The 15,289-nt window shown below is 47.1% G+C and overlaps 2 protein-coding genes across 4 annotated transcripts in view; one reads left to right on the forward strand and one right to left on the reverse strand.

Annotated features, from left to right (window-relative positions):
- BCAM (basal cell adhesion molecule (Lutheran blood group)) overlaps positions 1–15,289 on the forward strand; it is a 135,963-nt gene that overhangs the window by 25,338 nt on the left and 95,336 nt on the right. The window lies entirely within an intron of this gene.
- NECTIN2 (nectin cell adhesion molecule 2) overlaps positions 1–15,289 on the reverse strand; it is a 60,811-nt gene that overhangs the window by 14,187 nt on the left and 31,335 nt on the right. For 2 of the 3 annotated variants that reach the window (XM_042440614.1, XM_042440612.1), the window contains exons 2-5: positions 12,809–13,162; positions 8,773–9,066; positions 6,405–6,522; positions 5,123–5,271 (exon numbers count right to left, since the gene is read on the reverse strand). In XM_042440614.1, the coding sequence (XP_042296548.1) occupies positions 5,123–5,271; positions 6,405–6,522; positions 8,773–9,066; positions 12,809–13,162 (915 nt within the window). Of the gene's footprint in view, positions 1–1,010; positions 3,416–5,122; positions 5,272–6,404; positions 6,523–8,772; positions 9,067–12,808; positions 13,163–15,289 lie in introns of those variants that run through there. The other variant, XM_042440613.1, reaches the window with a different exon arrangement.

Raw genomic sequence — 15,289 nt, forward strand, 5'->3', positions numbered from 1 at the left:
AAGTGGAAGAAATATACAAACCTACATTTTTCAAGGCAGTGCTCTTGCTCTAAGATTCCTCCCTCTTGATTTTGGCTTTTTATGCAAGGGACCCCATTTTACGATGTCATTATATTTAATAGTACTTGAGCATCCATGAAATTTGTTATCCTCAAGGGTCCTGGAACCAAACCCAGTGGATACTAAGGGCAGACTGAAACTAGAATTCACTTCCATTTCCAGAAACATGCGCCTCCTGGGTCTACAATGGTCTTGGAAGTGCAAAAGTGATGACAATGTCCTCCATTTTGGGGGCATTTTTAATTCCTGGGGGCCACAAAACAACGCTGGGGGTCAACAAGTTGCATTTTCCACACTGCTTCGATACACAAAGCAATATGAAAAGTGCTCAGAAGCTTCACAGCAGCTGGTTCAAAATGATATTGCCATTATACCATCACACCATTTGCCCAACACACTTTCTTCTTGTAGACCCTTAAGTCAAAAAGACAAAACTGGTACTGGCTGGGAATTGTGCAACCGAGAACCATTGCACTTTGCAACCTTCCTTTTGCTGCAAGAGCAAAACATTAAAAAAGAATAGAAAAGAAAAGACTGCAACAGTCAGTACTTCAGAATTAATTAAAATCAATCATTCTGGTGCTCTTCCAAGACTGGAGGGGAGTGTTTATTATCCATTGCATTTTCCTATATGTCACCAATCCAGGCCAATTGCTCTGAATGTGCAAACCAGAGGGGTGGATTCCCTGTTTTTCCTCTAACCCAAATGCCCTCTCGCTTGTGGTCAGCGCCACCACTTGCAACCTGAGCACTTTGGGGCATTTCATTTGTAATGAATGCCATCCCAAGCCAGCCAGTTTTAAAATATTCATGCAACTCAGGCTTGGAGGAGACGAGAGCTTGGCTGGTTCAGAATTGCATCTTCCTTCACCCGACAGAAATATTTCTCACACCCGTAATGACACCCGGTGCCCAAGTCTCCTTTTTGCTGGGTGACACTGAAACAGTCGCATGATAGAGAGAGAGACATGGTATTTTGAGACAGCTTTTAATTACACACGGAAAGGGGGGGGGGGGAATCAAGAGCCCACCGGGGACGATGAAACAAAAACCCAACGACGACAACCCAGTACGAAAATAACTCTGAGCCATATTATTTCTTTTTACAAGACGGGGATATTTACAGACAACGCAGGGAGGGGGAAGCGAGGGGATAAAACCCGCTGGACCCTTTAAGGCACAGCATGGGGGCAGTGTGGGAGAAAAGTGGTAGTAAGGTCCCCCCCTTCCCACCTCCTGTAGTTCCAATTTGCACAAAATTGCACAATTTGCAATTTGTAGTTCTTTGCACAAAGATGGAGAGAAACCTGGGGGAGATAAAGGGGGGAAGTGAGATACGGCGAATCAGGAATGAGACTGACCGAATCCGGGCAAAATTTTATAGACCTTCTGTATCAGTGGGTTTCCAATTTGTAAATCTGACCCTCATGGATGATTGTGTCCCATATTATTTCATGGTTGTGTATGCAGGTTAACGTTGCCTCCATGGAATAATATGGGGCATGATCGTCTATGTTTTTTAGCATCTGCTGGCCCTCCAGAACCGAACATTTGCTGATATAGAAGGCCGACTGTATGTAAGTATGGTGGCCCCTTGGTATCAGTTGGGGTTTGTTTCTAGGATCCTCCATGGATACCAAAATCCACAGATCCTCAAGTCCCATACTATACAGTCGGACCTTGGTATCCGTGGGAGATCCGTTCTGGACACCCACATACCCACCTATGGATATAAAAAGAATGCAGGACCTCAAGCCCCATTGCACCTAATGGTGGTGCGACATGTGCGTGCCCACTAGTGTGGCCACATGCATTTGGGGCAATGGCACTTGTGGTCCGTAGATGCTCTAATCGATAGATGGCAAGCCTGGAGATAACAAGGCCCCACTCTACAATGAGGCAGAAAAACAAGTCTCTTATATAAATGGCAAAATTGTGATTTGGTTTTTGGAATTTATATATATATTTAAAATATTTTCAAGACATGGATTGTGGAATCCATGGATAAAGGAATAGGTGGATACAGAGGGCCAACTGTATTCATTCGCTCTCTCTTTCTCTCCCTCTCTCTCTCTATATGCACACATACTCTCTTTAAAAACCAAAAGATTTTTTAAAAGAAAAGATAGCCATAGGTTCCAAGGGAAGGAGCAAACTCAGAGCTGGTCCTTCCATCTTAACCCCAGAGTGGCTCATGGGCAGAAAGCAAGAAGCCCTGGTCCAACGGGTCAGGTCAGCCTCGGCTACGTGTGGACAACACCGCAGGGTGCGTGGAGAAAGGAGGAAGGGCCAGTGTCTTTTTAAAAAGTTGATTCCTCCCAGCACCAGGCTGGGGAGGTTCAGCACCGGTTGAAAATGTACTAGGTTCAAAGCACCAACACAAGAGGGAGAGGTTTAACCAGCATCAGGACCTGGGATTCCGCACAGAGCAAGGCCCCTCCTGTTCCTCGTTTGCCCCCTCCCCGAACTGCTCTTATCCCAGTTTTACAGTCCATTTCAGGTCTCCTTGTAACATTTAAGAACAACCACCACACAAAATTTTAAAATCCCATTAAGGCAGCAGCACAGACAAAACTTCTCCTTGTGTCGGCAAAAGTTGCGGGGAGTCTTCATGGCGAGAGACAATCCCCTGGTCTTTGAAAATGAAATTAAAATCCCCTGTTTCCCCGAACTGTTTCCTTGGGGTGCAGCGTCTCTTGTTCTCTTGGGGTTACGGTGTGCCTTTGGAAGGGATGGATTCCCGAAACAGATTCCAACCCCACAAGGAGCGCATAAATTATTGAAGAAGAACGTTAAAAAACACCTGGGAGAGTCTCTGGGGAGGGACCATGTCCTTTTCCCTCCTCACCACAGGCATAATCTCTGAGGCGGATGCCTCACACGTAGACAGCTGTCTTTGAGATGATGGAGCCATCATGCTGAGACTCCATGTCGTCGTATTCGTAGCCGTGTGGGGTGGAACCAAGCCGCAACATGGGACCCAACTGGTCAAATCGCTCCTCTTCATCCTCCAAACGGTGGTGGGCAGCATAACCGTATGGCGGAGGCCGCTGTCCCTCACGCTCTTCCTCGTCATACTCATCTTCCTCGTCCTCCATCTCATTCCGTCCCCTTCCTGGAGCAGCCTTCAGAGGCCGGTCAAGTTCGGCGAAGTCCCGTGTTGGCGGGGGAGCCGTCCCGTTCCCAAAGACCCGGGTTTTCGGGTCGTATGAGCCCTTGGTGCCCCGATGACGTCGGCGTCGGCGCAGGAAGAAGACGGTGACTATGGCCCCCAGAATAGCCAGGGCCAAGATCCCCCCCACGATGGACCCCGCCAAGGCTCCAGCGCTGCCGCTCTGCCTCCTCGCCGGCTGGTCTGAGTAAAGAAAGGAAGATGGAGGGGGAAGGAGTCACTCAGAGAGAAAGAGCATAGTTTGCAAAGCACCAGCGCTGGGGAAGAAGAAGGGGCAGAGCGGCAGGCGGAGCCGTGAAAGGACACACCGGGGAATGGGGTCTCAGGGACCCCAGCTTGGTAGGATCCTTCTCGGTGGGGGCCAGAGGAGTGCCCTGAAAGAGAACGGTGATATAAAGAAGGTCCAGAAAGGGCCTCCTCCATTCAGGTCTGCCCAAGTGCAATGCCAGCTGGCCGGCTGGATCTCCTCTCCCACAGTCAGTCACCTCTGTACCCATAATACCCCTGGGACCCATGCTGTGCCACCGCGTGTTGCTATCCACAGTGCGCCAAGTGGGTCAGACCTTGTGGCATTCCTGGCTCTCCCATCCCACAATGCACTTGGCTTGTAGCACCTTCTCCATTCCAGTAACCTAGGATGCAAATTCAGCCATCCTTCCACACAAGGAGAAGCCAAGCTGAAAAACCAGCTCCTTCCCATGTTAAAATGGTAGGCGCAAGGATCATTTCAGGGGGTGGTGGGGAAAAGCACTCTGGTACTGGAACGCTCTGCTAGAAATCAGAGACGCTACAGTTCGGCAAGAGGGACATCTATGCCCACTACTGTCCACCAAGACAGGGCAGGAAGGACATTTAAAGCAAAGACGCCCAGCCCCAGAAGCAGAAAAGAGGCACCATATGCATGCCCTTAAAGTTTTATCCCCATACAGAAAAACATCTGTCTTGACAGAGTACAGCCACAGGGCGGGCAAAATGAGATTACTGCCTCTCCAAATAAGAATTTTGTCAGCCTCAGAATGAATTTTTTCTCCAGTCCCCAAATTTCTGGCATTGCAGGGAGAAAATACAAAAACCCGTTCACACCTAGAATGCTTCTATTTCCTCTGTTCGCATTGCCTTGATCACTTTGGGCGCCTAATCATTATTTCTTAAGGCTCAACTGGAATTTTAACTTACCACTTTCTAGAAATTTGGGGGCTGGAGGAAAATTTCATTTTGGAGGGCAGAAGTCTTATTGGGAGGGAAGAATGACTTTATTTTGCCCCTGCCCTCCCCATCTAACAGATACATCTCTGTTGTTAGACCAAAACATATTATTATTGCTATTAACTTTATATGTAATTCCACCTTTTTCCCAAGAATGAGACAAAAGCTGGCCTATAGGTCTTGCATGCATTTCGAAATTAAAATCAAAGTACAGTCCCTCCGCCCCACATTCACTGGTTTCCCTTTGGCAGATGTGATGATTTGCAGATTTGATCAATATGTTCTCTCTAGGAATTTCTAGGTCCTCCAGCTTAACCATAGAGCCATGCTGGAAGACCTAGAGATTCTTAGAGAGGTGTTCTAAGTTAAAAAAACAACAACCCAGCATTCACAATTTTTATTTATATTTGTGTTTTTATACACTTTCACGAATGTGGGAGGCTGACTGTACTTGGAATTGTTTGTAAATCTGGCACAAAGCTTGGAAAGGTTCTTTGGACTACAACTCCCAGAGTCCCCCCAGAGCTACCATATTAATGTAGGAATTCTGAGAACTGGGGTCCCAAAACAAGGAAATTTTTCCAAGCTCTGCACCAAACTCCCTTCTTTCAGCATCCCAATGAAAAGCCCTTTGCCCAAAAGCGCCACATGTGCTCAAGCACATTGCCATTCCACCACGCTCACCTCGCACAAAGACGACCTGTTCCGTTGCCACTTGTCCCACCCGATTAGTGGCCTGGCAGATGAACGTCGTGTTCACGGATGCGTCCACGTTGCGTACCACCAGCCGGTCGCCCTGGACCTCCACGGTCTTAGGAAGAGGCCCACTTGACCTGCATGGGCGATCAAGCGAGATGAAAATTAAGCCAAGAAAAGAAATCCGGGACTCCTGTAAAAATGCAACCAATGTGGTGCATGTTTTGCAAATGCTCATCCTATACATATATTAAATTGATCCTAATAAGTGTCACACACAGCATTCAAGCTTCTCTCTGCACCCACAACAACGCCAAAGAACTTGTAGTTATTAACTTGCAAACATCTGTGTACAGGCATGGAACGACCCAGATGTGTGAGTCACAAAATGAACATTGCGAACTTGAATTTTACAAGGGGAGCTCTGCAGAGAAGGTGGATGACATACTGTAAAAGGTGCTTCTAAGACAAGCTACCCATGAAAATTAAATATAGAATGAATGCTCTCCCCCTCCCCAAGACTTATATCATTTTAACATCAAAATCTTCACCTAAGAAATGGACATGGAGCCACACCTGCACTTAGCCTTTCCTGATACTATTCAAATGCACTCAGCCCTGAACACAGTTCTATTCCTATTCTCCACCTGTAAAAGGGGCAGTTATTTTATGTTCAACCTGGGTACTCCTCCCACCCCCCACCCCCATGCCAGCCAATGGAGACTGGGTCCAGAGAATGATGAATGGTGGCCCTTCTGACCCAGTCTCCCCCATGCCTTCCATGTTCCTCTGCCCGCAGCCAAGGTGGCTTATATGAGCCGGGCACAGAGGACTACAGAGCCCAGCCCCCAGCCAGCGTCAACCAAGAAGGATGTTTTTCTCTCTGAGAGCTGGCAGAACTGGTTTGGCCTCATTCCGCACTGAAAGGGGATCAGCCGCTTTTCCTGGGCTGAAGGTAAAGGCATTGGCGGTCTGGTTGAAGACAACACAGCCAAGAGACGGACGGATGACACCATCTCTTGCCCACAGCTGGAGAAAGTAACTAGTGGGAGAGGACTCCCAGAATCCCAGCATAATGGTCTAAATAAGTACTTTTCCCGTTTGAGCAGTTTCGTTGCAAGTACGGTTTCAATTGCATCTCCAAAGGAGTTGTTTTAAGGATTTAAAGCACGGCTTGCAAGGAAAAATCCAATTACCACTTTTTAATATGCTTTTGGTATGCAAAGTGTGGGTTTGGGTTGAGGCGAGACGGCAGAGGAAAGAGACTCACGTGCTCCAGGTGAACTGTGTGGGCAGAGGGTTCCCTTTGGCACTGCAGATGAGCATGGCTTCATTGCGGCTCAAATACCAGTTGTCGTCATAACCCTCGATGGTCACCTCTGGAGGATCTGGAGGGGAAAAAGGAAGAATAGCAGTCCATCCATCCATCCCTTTATCTATATTCCCCCCTTCTTCCCCCACAAAATAGTGAGAACCAGTATGGTGTAGTGGTTTGAGTGTTGGACTATGATTCTGGAGACCAGGGTTCGATTCCCAGCTCAGCCATGAACCCCACTGGGTGACCTTTACATGTTCTTAGCCTCGGGAAAATGGTATTGCAAACCTCCTCTGAACAAATCTTGCCAAGAAAACTACAATATGGCCCATATTGCACAAAACCATTTATGACCCAGTGTGGTATAGTGGTTTGAGCATTATGCTACCACTCTAGACAGCATGGTTTGAATCCCTTCGGCCATAAATTTCTTGGCATGATTTCTTCTGAGGAGGCTCGCCTTTCCCTTCTTCTAACCCTGGGAGAATGTGACTTGACCAGGGTCACCCATTGGGTTTCCATGACTGGGCAGGAATTCAAATCCTGGTCTCCTGGAGTCCTATAGTCCAACACTCAAACCATTACATCGCACTGACTCTCTGACTTATGGTAACCCTTTCATAGCAGTTTCTTGGGAACATTTCTTGAAGCTTGCTGCAGCCTTCCTCTAAGAGGCTGAGACAGTGTGACTTGCCCAACGTCCCCCACTGGGCTTTCATGGCGGAGCAGGGATTCGAGGCCTGTTTTCCCAAAGGCCTAGTCCAACACTATACCATGCCGGTTACAAGCAAACATAAAGTTTTTAGGAATAGGTCATGCTTGCTTGGCTGCTGGAGATCCCAACCTGCTGCCTCCATTTCCCAGAGCGTCCTTTCTGCAAATTCCACAAAACCACCTTTTTGCAAATATCCTGTGGCTGCTAGACCACTTTCCCACACCAAAAGTGTTCCACTTCTTCTGTCTCCAGAGACAGAAAAACAATTCAGCATCTCTGCTAATCCTTTCTTTCCTGTTCTCTCCCCATCAAAGTGTTGCAAGGAAGGAGCCATTCAACCACATTCCTCCCCTCCAACTTGCCCCAAACATCTGCTCTCACCACTAGGCTCCACTTCACAACCTCAATCTAAGGATGCAATCGGGCCCAGGTATCCTTCTTGCAATTTGATGGCTGCTTCTAAAATTTTGCAACCTGATGCCTTCCCTTAAACCAGATCTCCCAGGCTGATGGGTGGGGAACAAATTTATCTATCTAATTGGGAGTTACAGCATCTTTTTTTTCCAGGGTATTAAAGCCACCATACAAAGGAACCGACCTCTCTGGCTTTCTCACACACCTTTGCACATCTCTCATCACTATATATAAGAGGCTTTTCCAAGGTAAGATCGGTTTTGGTCTGCTTTTCAGGTTCCTCTTCAAATCTCTAGCAGGTCTAGCAGCTCTTTAAATCTTGAGCGGATCTTTTTGGCAATACCCAAACATATTTTTGGCTGCATGAACTGAAATGAACCAGAGCAAAAAGAACCAAGACCTCTTTTGGTCCCTTTGTCTGCATCTGCTTCTGCTCCACAGCCAAAAATCAAATAGCAGAGTCTTATCAGAGCTGGAAGGGACCTCAAGGGCCACATACTCCATCCCTTCCATGCAGGAAGACACACTCTTGAAAGATGCCCATCCAACTTCACGTTTAAAGATCTCCAAAGAATATGAGTCCACCACCCTCTGAGACAATCTATTCCACTGTCAAAACAGTTCTTACTCTCAACAAGGATCTTCCTAATGTTTAGGTGGAACATCTTTTCTTGTAATTTGAACCCACTGGTTCATGTTCTAATCCCTGCCACAGATCATGTTCAAATACCTGCAAAGGAGACTTCTCTGAGACAGTCTATCCCACTGTCAAGAAGTTCTCCTGAATGTAATCTTCATAAGATTTAGCTGGCCTAATGATAGACTTGGAAGTGAACCCAAGAGCCCACCAAGTTCAACCCATGCCAGGCAGAAAGCACTCCTGAAAGATGCCCATCCAATTTCTATATAAAGACTTCCAAAGAAGAAGACTTCCCAGGCAGACCATGTTCTTGTCTCAAACATAGTTCTTCCTAATGTTTCCATGGGATTTCTTTTCTTGTCATTTGAACCCATGGGTCTGTGTCTTTCTTTCTGAAACAGCGTCAAACCAGCTGGCTCCCATCTTCTCCATGGCTTCTCTCCAGATATGTCAGGAATTTATTTATTTATTTATTGGGTGCCTTTCTCCAAAGCTGGGACCCAAGCATGTCTGACTTCTCTTCCCCGCAAAGCCCAAGACCCCAAGCCACTCACACAAGATGGAGAGCGTGACGGGAATGTACTCCGGCTGCGCCAGGGTCTTGTGCTCGATGATGCAGGTGATGCGTTGCCCGTTGGCCTCCTTGGTGGGCACCATCTTGTACTGGCTGCTGACCGTGACTGTGCCGTCCGCGTTCGTCACCTGGGAGGTGCTGGCATTGCCCCCCAGCCCCGATTGCCATGTGATGCGGGCAGGAGGCTTCCCGTTGGCAGAGGTGCAGGTGGCCACGGGCTGCTCCTGGTTGCCAACTTTCACCTCTTGGGCCTCGGCGGTGTTGGTGGGGTTGGCTGGGGGGGGAAAAGACAAGAGAGACAGAGGTGAATGCATGTGGAAATGGTGCATGCAATTGATGCTGTGTGCCTTTGGGTGACACCAAGCTCTGCAATGCAGGGAGGAAAGCAGAGTGTATTATTTGTGCTTGAAAGGCCAGAGACTGGAGAGTGGAAACCAAACTCCCTGCATTTAGAAAACAAGCTTGTGAAGTAGAAAGCAAGGCTCAACCCTCTTCTTATACAAGTTAAGCCTCCCTTATCTAAAATGGCACCAGAGGTGTTTTAGCTTTCAGGGGGGTTGTTTGTTTGTTTTGGATTTTGGAATATTTGCATCTACATCACGAGATCTCTTAGAGCTGGGACTCAAGTCAAAACACAAAATCCATGTATGTTTCATATACACTTTATACACAAAGCCTTATATACAATATTTGCAACCCCCCTAACTTCAGTGGATTCAGGTCTACACTAGACCAAAAATCCCTCCCTTCACACTTTGGGGGATGCTGGGAGTCACAGTACAAACCCCACTTCTAACTTTCTCCAGCTCTGGCTGAGTAAATGGACTTAGCCAAGAAGGACCAAGAGAAGCTGGAATGCTGTGCAAAGGTACAACTTTTTGCACGAGTGTCACGAGAGCGTGAAAAGGAGAAAGCGTCCTTTGCCCATGCCACCCAAAGACAGGGACTCCATAAACACAATGCAAGGCCTCTCCCAAGTTTCTAGTGAGGAAAGGGAGCTGGAAGCAGGACTTTGTTCACGCTGAGTGACGAATTCCTCCCCCCCCCCTCTTTTTTTGGGCAGACTTGTAATCTTTGCTCGAGTCAAAAATGTGACCCCTGTTAAAAGCTGGCAGCACAGTGTAAACATGACTAAAACCTTACAGTCCCTGGCTGGCTGCTTCAAAGCGGGGCGGGAAAAATAATCTCCTTTGGCATATAGATATTTGCAAGAGTTCCTTGCAGAGAGAGAGAGAAACACATCCTCCTCTTTGCCTGCCAGCTTTTCAGGAGAAATATTCCCACTGAGGGCCATGCCAGAAAATCCCCTTTTCTTCTTCTTTTGCAGCAGCAGCAATGCCCCAGGATGAAGACAATTTAAGACCTTGGCACTCAAAGTGACCTCAGGCTGCATCTGCATTGCAGAAATAATGCAGTTTGACACCGCTTGAACTGCCACGGCTCCATGGCTACAGAATCTTGGGATTTTCATTTTGATGCTGCACCAGAGATCTCTGATAGAGAAGGTTAGTTATCTCACCAAACTACAAATCCCATATTTTCATAGCATTGAGCCATGGCAGTTAAAGTGGTGTCAAACTGCACTGACTTAGCTGCTTTGACTTCCAGGCTTGGGAGTCACAGTTTGCCATGATTATTACAATCACATACTGCTAGAAAGCAGTCCATGTGAAAAGAATGTGAGCCAACAGTGTGATGCAGCAGCCAAAAAGGACAATGGGATTCTAGGCTGCATCAACAGGAATATAGTGTCCAGACTAAGGGAAGTTGTAGTGCCACTCTATTCTGCTTTGGTCAGACCTCACTTGGAGGACTCCTGTGTCCAGTTCTGGACACCACAGTTTGAGAAATATAATGACAACCTGGAATGTGTCCAAAGGGAAACCGACCAAGATGGTCAAAGATCTTGTAGTACCTTTGAGACTAATTAAAAGAAAGAAGTTGGCAGCAGGAGCTTTCGTAAACTTACCATATATACTCAACTATAAGCCGACCTCATATATAAGTCAAGGGCAGGTCTGGGGGCCAAAATTTATGGATTTTGATATGACCCATAGATAAGTCAAGGGTAAAATGTAGGGACATTTAATGAAGGACGTAAAGGACGAAGCAAAGGAAAACAATGCCAAAGAACTTACAAAATTCCTACAAGAATAACTATTTGTGCTCATACTAAAGGTTGGATGGATAAGAAAATAGAAGGGGGTCAGTGCTTTCGGCACAGATTAAACTCTTGCCTTTCACCATATAGATAAATATATATATGGTTAAAATATATGAGTTAAAATACATTACTTACTCTGACCCATGGATAGGTCAACTCAGGTTTTTTGGGTCAATTTCTTTCACCTAAATTTCTAGACTTATACATGAGTATATACAGTAAGTCTACTTTCTCAGATGCATTTCAGTTAATCTCAAAGGTCCTACAACATCTCTCTACATACTGATTCTACAGACTAACACAGCTATATCTTTGAATTCTCCCAAGATGGTTAAAAGTATGGAAACCCATCCCAAGGAGGAGTGTCTTTGGGAGTTGAGTATATTGGCTTGGGGAAAGGAAGATTGAGATGCGATATGACAGTGCTCTTTAAATATCTGAAGGGATGCCATAGAGAAGTTGAAGTCAAGCTGTTTTCTGCTGCTCAAGAAACTAGCACATGAACCAATGGATTCAAATTACAACAAAAGGGATCCCACCTAAACACTAGGAAGAATTTCTTGACCGTAAGAGCTGTTCAACAGAGGAACAGACTGCCTTGGAGGGTGAGGGTGGGCTCTCCATCTTTGGAGGCCTTTAAACAGAGGCTGGATAGGCATCTTTCAGGAATTGTGTTTTCCTCTATGGCAGAATGGGATTGGACTGGATGACCCTTGAGGCCCTCTCCAACTCTATGATTTTCATCATAAATCATAAATAAATCATTACCACCATTTTTTTCTTTTGTTTTAAAAAGACAACAACAAATGCCAAGATGCTCTGCAAGATGAATTCTCCATCCCAGCCTCCGTTCCGCACTCCGGAAGCATCTCTGCAAAGCCCAGACCTTTGCTTTCCAAACCAGCAATCTCGACATGCTAACAAGAGGTCATTTGGGGAATTCTCATCCTAATGAGACCTCAAGGTAGGAGCAGGGAATTTCCCCCATCCTTTCCAAGTGGTCAAATTAAAAATAGAAGTGAGAGTTCTCAATGACAGGCCAATGACCTTATTGCTGAGCCATGCAAGAGAGCTCTAATAATGTGAACAACAAACCGTTGGGTCTCAGTAGCCCAAAGCTCTTTTTGGGTTTGTTTAGGGTAAATACATACATATTAATTTCTTTGCTCTGTAACAGGCCGTTAGGTAAGAGCTTATTGCCGCTCTTGATTAAACTCCCCGCTTGCAGAACCTTAGCAAAAGAATTGCCAATAATGAAATGCAAGGAATGAGGACACACCGTGCAGGAAAGCATTTAAGCGGCCTGGTTCGCCATGGCCCCGAGGAAGCAATTTAAAAATGCACAGGGCCCCTCCCGTCAGAAGAGAGCCATTTGCATCGACAAAAATAACAGAGAGCAAGCCAAAGTTAGGAGGTTGCCTCCTCTTGCATCGCATTGCAGGAATAGTCCATACTGACAACACTTTAACTGCCATGACTCCACGCGATGGGATTCTGTACTTTTGTGAAATGTTTAGACTTCCTTGTCAGAGAGCTCAGGTGCCACAACAAACTACTGTACAAATCCCAGGATTCCGTTGCATGGCGCCAGGGCAGTTAAAGCGGTGCCAAACTGGATTATTTCTGCAGTGCAGATGCAACCCAAGTTATACAGGATAGATTAACAGGGCAGAGAAAAAAATTGTATCCACAAAAATAACTGCGAGAGCAAGCCACAATTAGGAGCAAGCCAAAGGCTGAGATGGTGTGACTTGCCCAATGTCACCCAGTTGGTTTCACAGCCGAGGTGGGGACCGGACCCTGGTCACCAGAATCGTAGCCCAACACTCAAACCGCTAGCTACACTGCTTACCTAAAATGACGAGGTGGGTGGCACCATCCTCGTTGCCCAAGGGGTAGGTGGCAAATTCACAGATGTAGGTGCTCTCATCCGTCATGCGCAGTGGGTTGATGACTAGCGTGGCGTCTCCCAGGGATGGCGTGCGGAACCGGATGTGGGTCCCCTCCCCGTTCATTGGGTAGCTGGGGCCGAGCTCCGGGTGGTAGACGGCCACGTTCTGCTTCTTCCCGCCGGCCTCCTTCCCCCAACTGACCTGGCTGACCTTGATGTTGGGGGTCGACATCTCGAAGGTGCATGGAAGGACCACCTCCTTGCCCAGGTAGCCAGTAACCTCATCGAGAACCTTCACCCTCTGGGCCAACAAGACTGGAAAGAAGAAAGCAAGACCTAGCTGAGAAACTGGTCCCTCCACAGTTTCCACCCAGATGTCAAATCCCCCTTTGCATGGTTACCTCCAGCCAGGACATGATGGGTGTTTTTTTTTTGGAATGCCTTCATTTCAGCATTCAAGTCCAAAAAGAAGTAACTTGTCCAGGGCCTAGCTCTGGATATTAAGCAATGCACAGGCAAGTTTTCCAACAGCTGGATATTTCAAATGTATAGAACCATGGCTCCCAAACTTTGTGCCTACAAATGCTTTGGACTTCACCTCCCAGAAGCCCCAATCAGCTTGGCCAATGGTCAGGAATACTGGGGGTTGAAGTCCAAAATATCTGGAAGACCAAAGTTTGGGACCCATTGCTATGGAAGGAAGCCAAGCTGAGCAATTTGTTCTCCTTGTTTTTCACACAAAGGTGCAAATACCCCCTTGATGCAATCTGGGAACTGGAGTCCAAAAACAAACGTTCCCAAAGCTGAAATAGGAAAAGAAGCCATCTTGAGGAATTGGCCCACCTTTGGTTTGCAAGCAGATGTGAAAATACCTCTTTACCTTGGCTTTTTTGGCTTGCAGTTCCCAGAATCCCCCAGCTAGCCAAGGGTAGAGTCTCCTTCTTTGGAGGTTTCTGAACAGAGGTTGGATGTCCATCTGTTGGCAGCACTTTAACTGTGTCTACCTGCATGGCAAAGGGTTGGACTGGATGGCTGCTTAGGGTCTCCTCTAACTATAGGGTTTTATGGTTCTAGGACTCCTCCTCCTTGTCCTGAGGACTGGAGAGGAGCACCCAGGCCCTGAGATTTGGCAACCCCAGGAAGGGAACCAGCTCACTTCAATCCATTTTGCAAGAAACTAGTTACAATGACTTGTTCCTCTCTGCCACACCAAAGCAAGTCCCGCTGAATCATCGGCTGTCAGGTTCACGTTAGCAGGAGCCTTTTGGAAATCCCAGGCCACTGGAAAAAATCGCTTCGGCAGCTGCTAGACCGACAGATGAAGGATCTTTTCCGACGGGCAAGCCATGAATAAGTAAAAGGAGGAGAGCGCGCAGTTTGCAAAGTACGTTCACACTCTGCCTCTGGAGGGTAAGGCACATTCAAAGGACTTACGCCAACCGAGGAAGCAAGAGATGTACATAAAACTCATGCGCGCACACACACACAAACACACCGGGGACCTTTAGCACCAGTTTTTGGGCTCCCTGGGTTACAATAGCAAATTAGGCCATGCTCCATTTAATGCACACCCCTGCGCCCATTTTGTTCAGAGCACTCAGCGGCTAAACGGTGAAAATGAATGCTTCCCCCAGGAACCCCGAAGCAGCCACCAGAGAGAGAAGGGGGAGAACCAGCCACAATTTGGACTCTCTTAAGGAGTCTTCTCCTCCATGAACAGCGTATGAATAATTGTGATGGATCCTCTCTCCACATTGGCCATGTTGTTCCAACCCTTGAGGTCTTATCCGTGGCATATCTAGGGTTGGTGTCATCTGGTGTGAGGAGGTGGCAGTCGTGGATGGCTCCATCCACTCTGCCTTGGCCACCTGCCCACCTGTCCAGACCCAGAAGGATCCAGGCGGCTGGACCAGATACAGGAGGGTTCTTAAGGATTGAAAGGCAAGGCAAGGGAAGCATGGGACCATGCTCAGCAATGGGGGCATCCTTCCCCATTTTGCAAAGATGCTCTGACAGCTGGAGAGAGGGGTGATGAGGGTCTGAGGGGATTGAGGATAACTGGCCGCCCCACTGGATGTTCATCCCCTGGGTTTTTCACCCAATATGGTCCAAACCCCTGCATCCCCTACTGACACTCCTGGTCCTGATTTTTTATCTTGCCCTTCTATCCTTAAGAAACTTCCCTGGATCTGGTATTTGGGCCCCATTATATGGTCATCCCTCCATATACATGGATTTTTTTTTTAATCCAGGAATTCAACCATCCATGGCTTGAAAATATCCACCCCCCCCCCCCCCAAAATAGCAACCCTTGATTTTGCCATTTTATATAAGGGACACCATTTCACAATGCCTTTGTATTTAATGGGACTTGAGCATCCATGGATTTTGGTACCCAAGGGAAGCAAGCCCTAGGAGATACCAACGGCACATCTACTGGAC

This window comes from Sceloporus undulatus, chromosome 9 (genome assembly GCF_019175285.1).
Source record: "Sceloporus undulatus isolate JIND9_A2432 ecotype Alabama chromosome 9, SceUnd_v1.1, whole genome shotgun sequence".
In the NCBI taxonomy this organism is placed as follows: Eukaryota; Metazoa; Chordata; class Lepidosauria; order Squamata; family Phrynosomatidae; genus Sceloporus; species Sceloporus undulatus.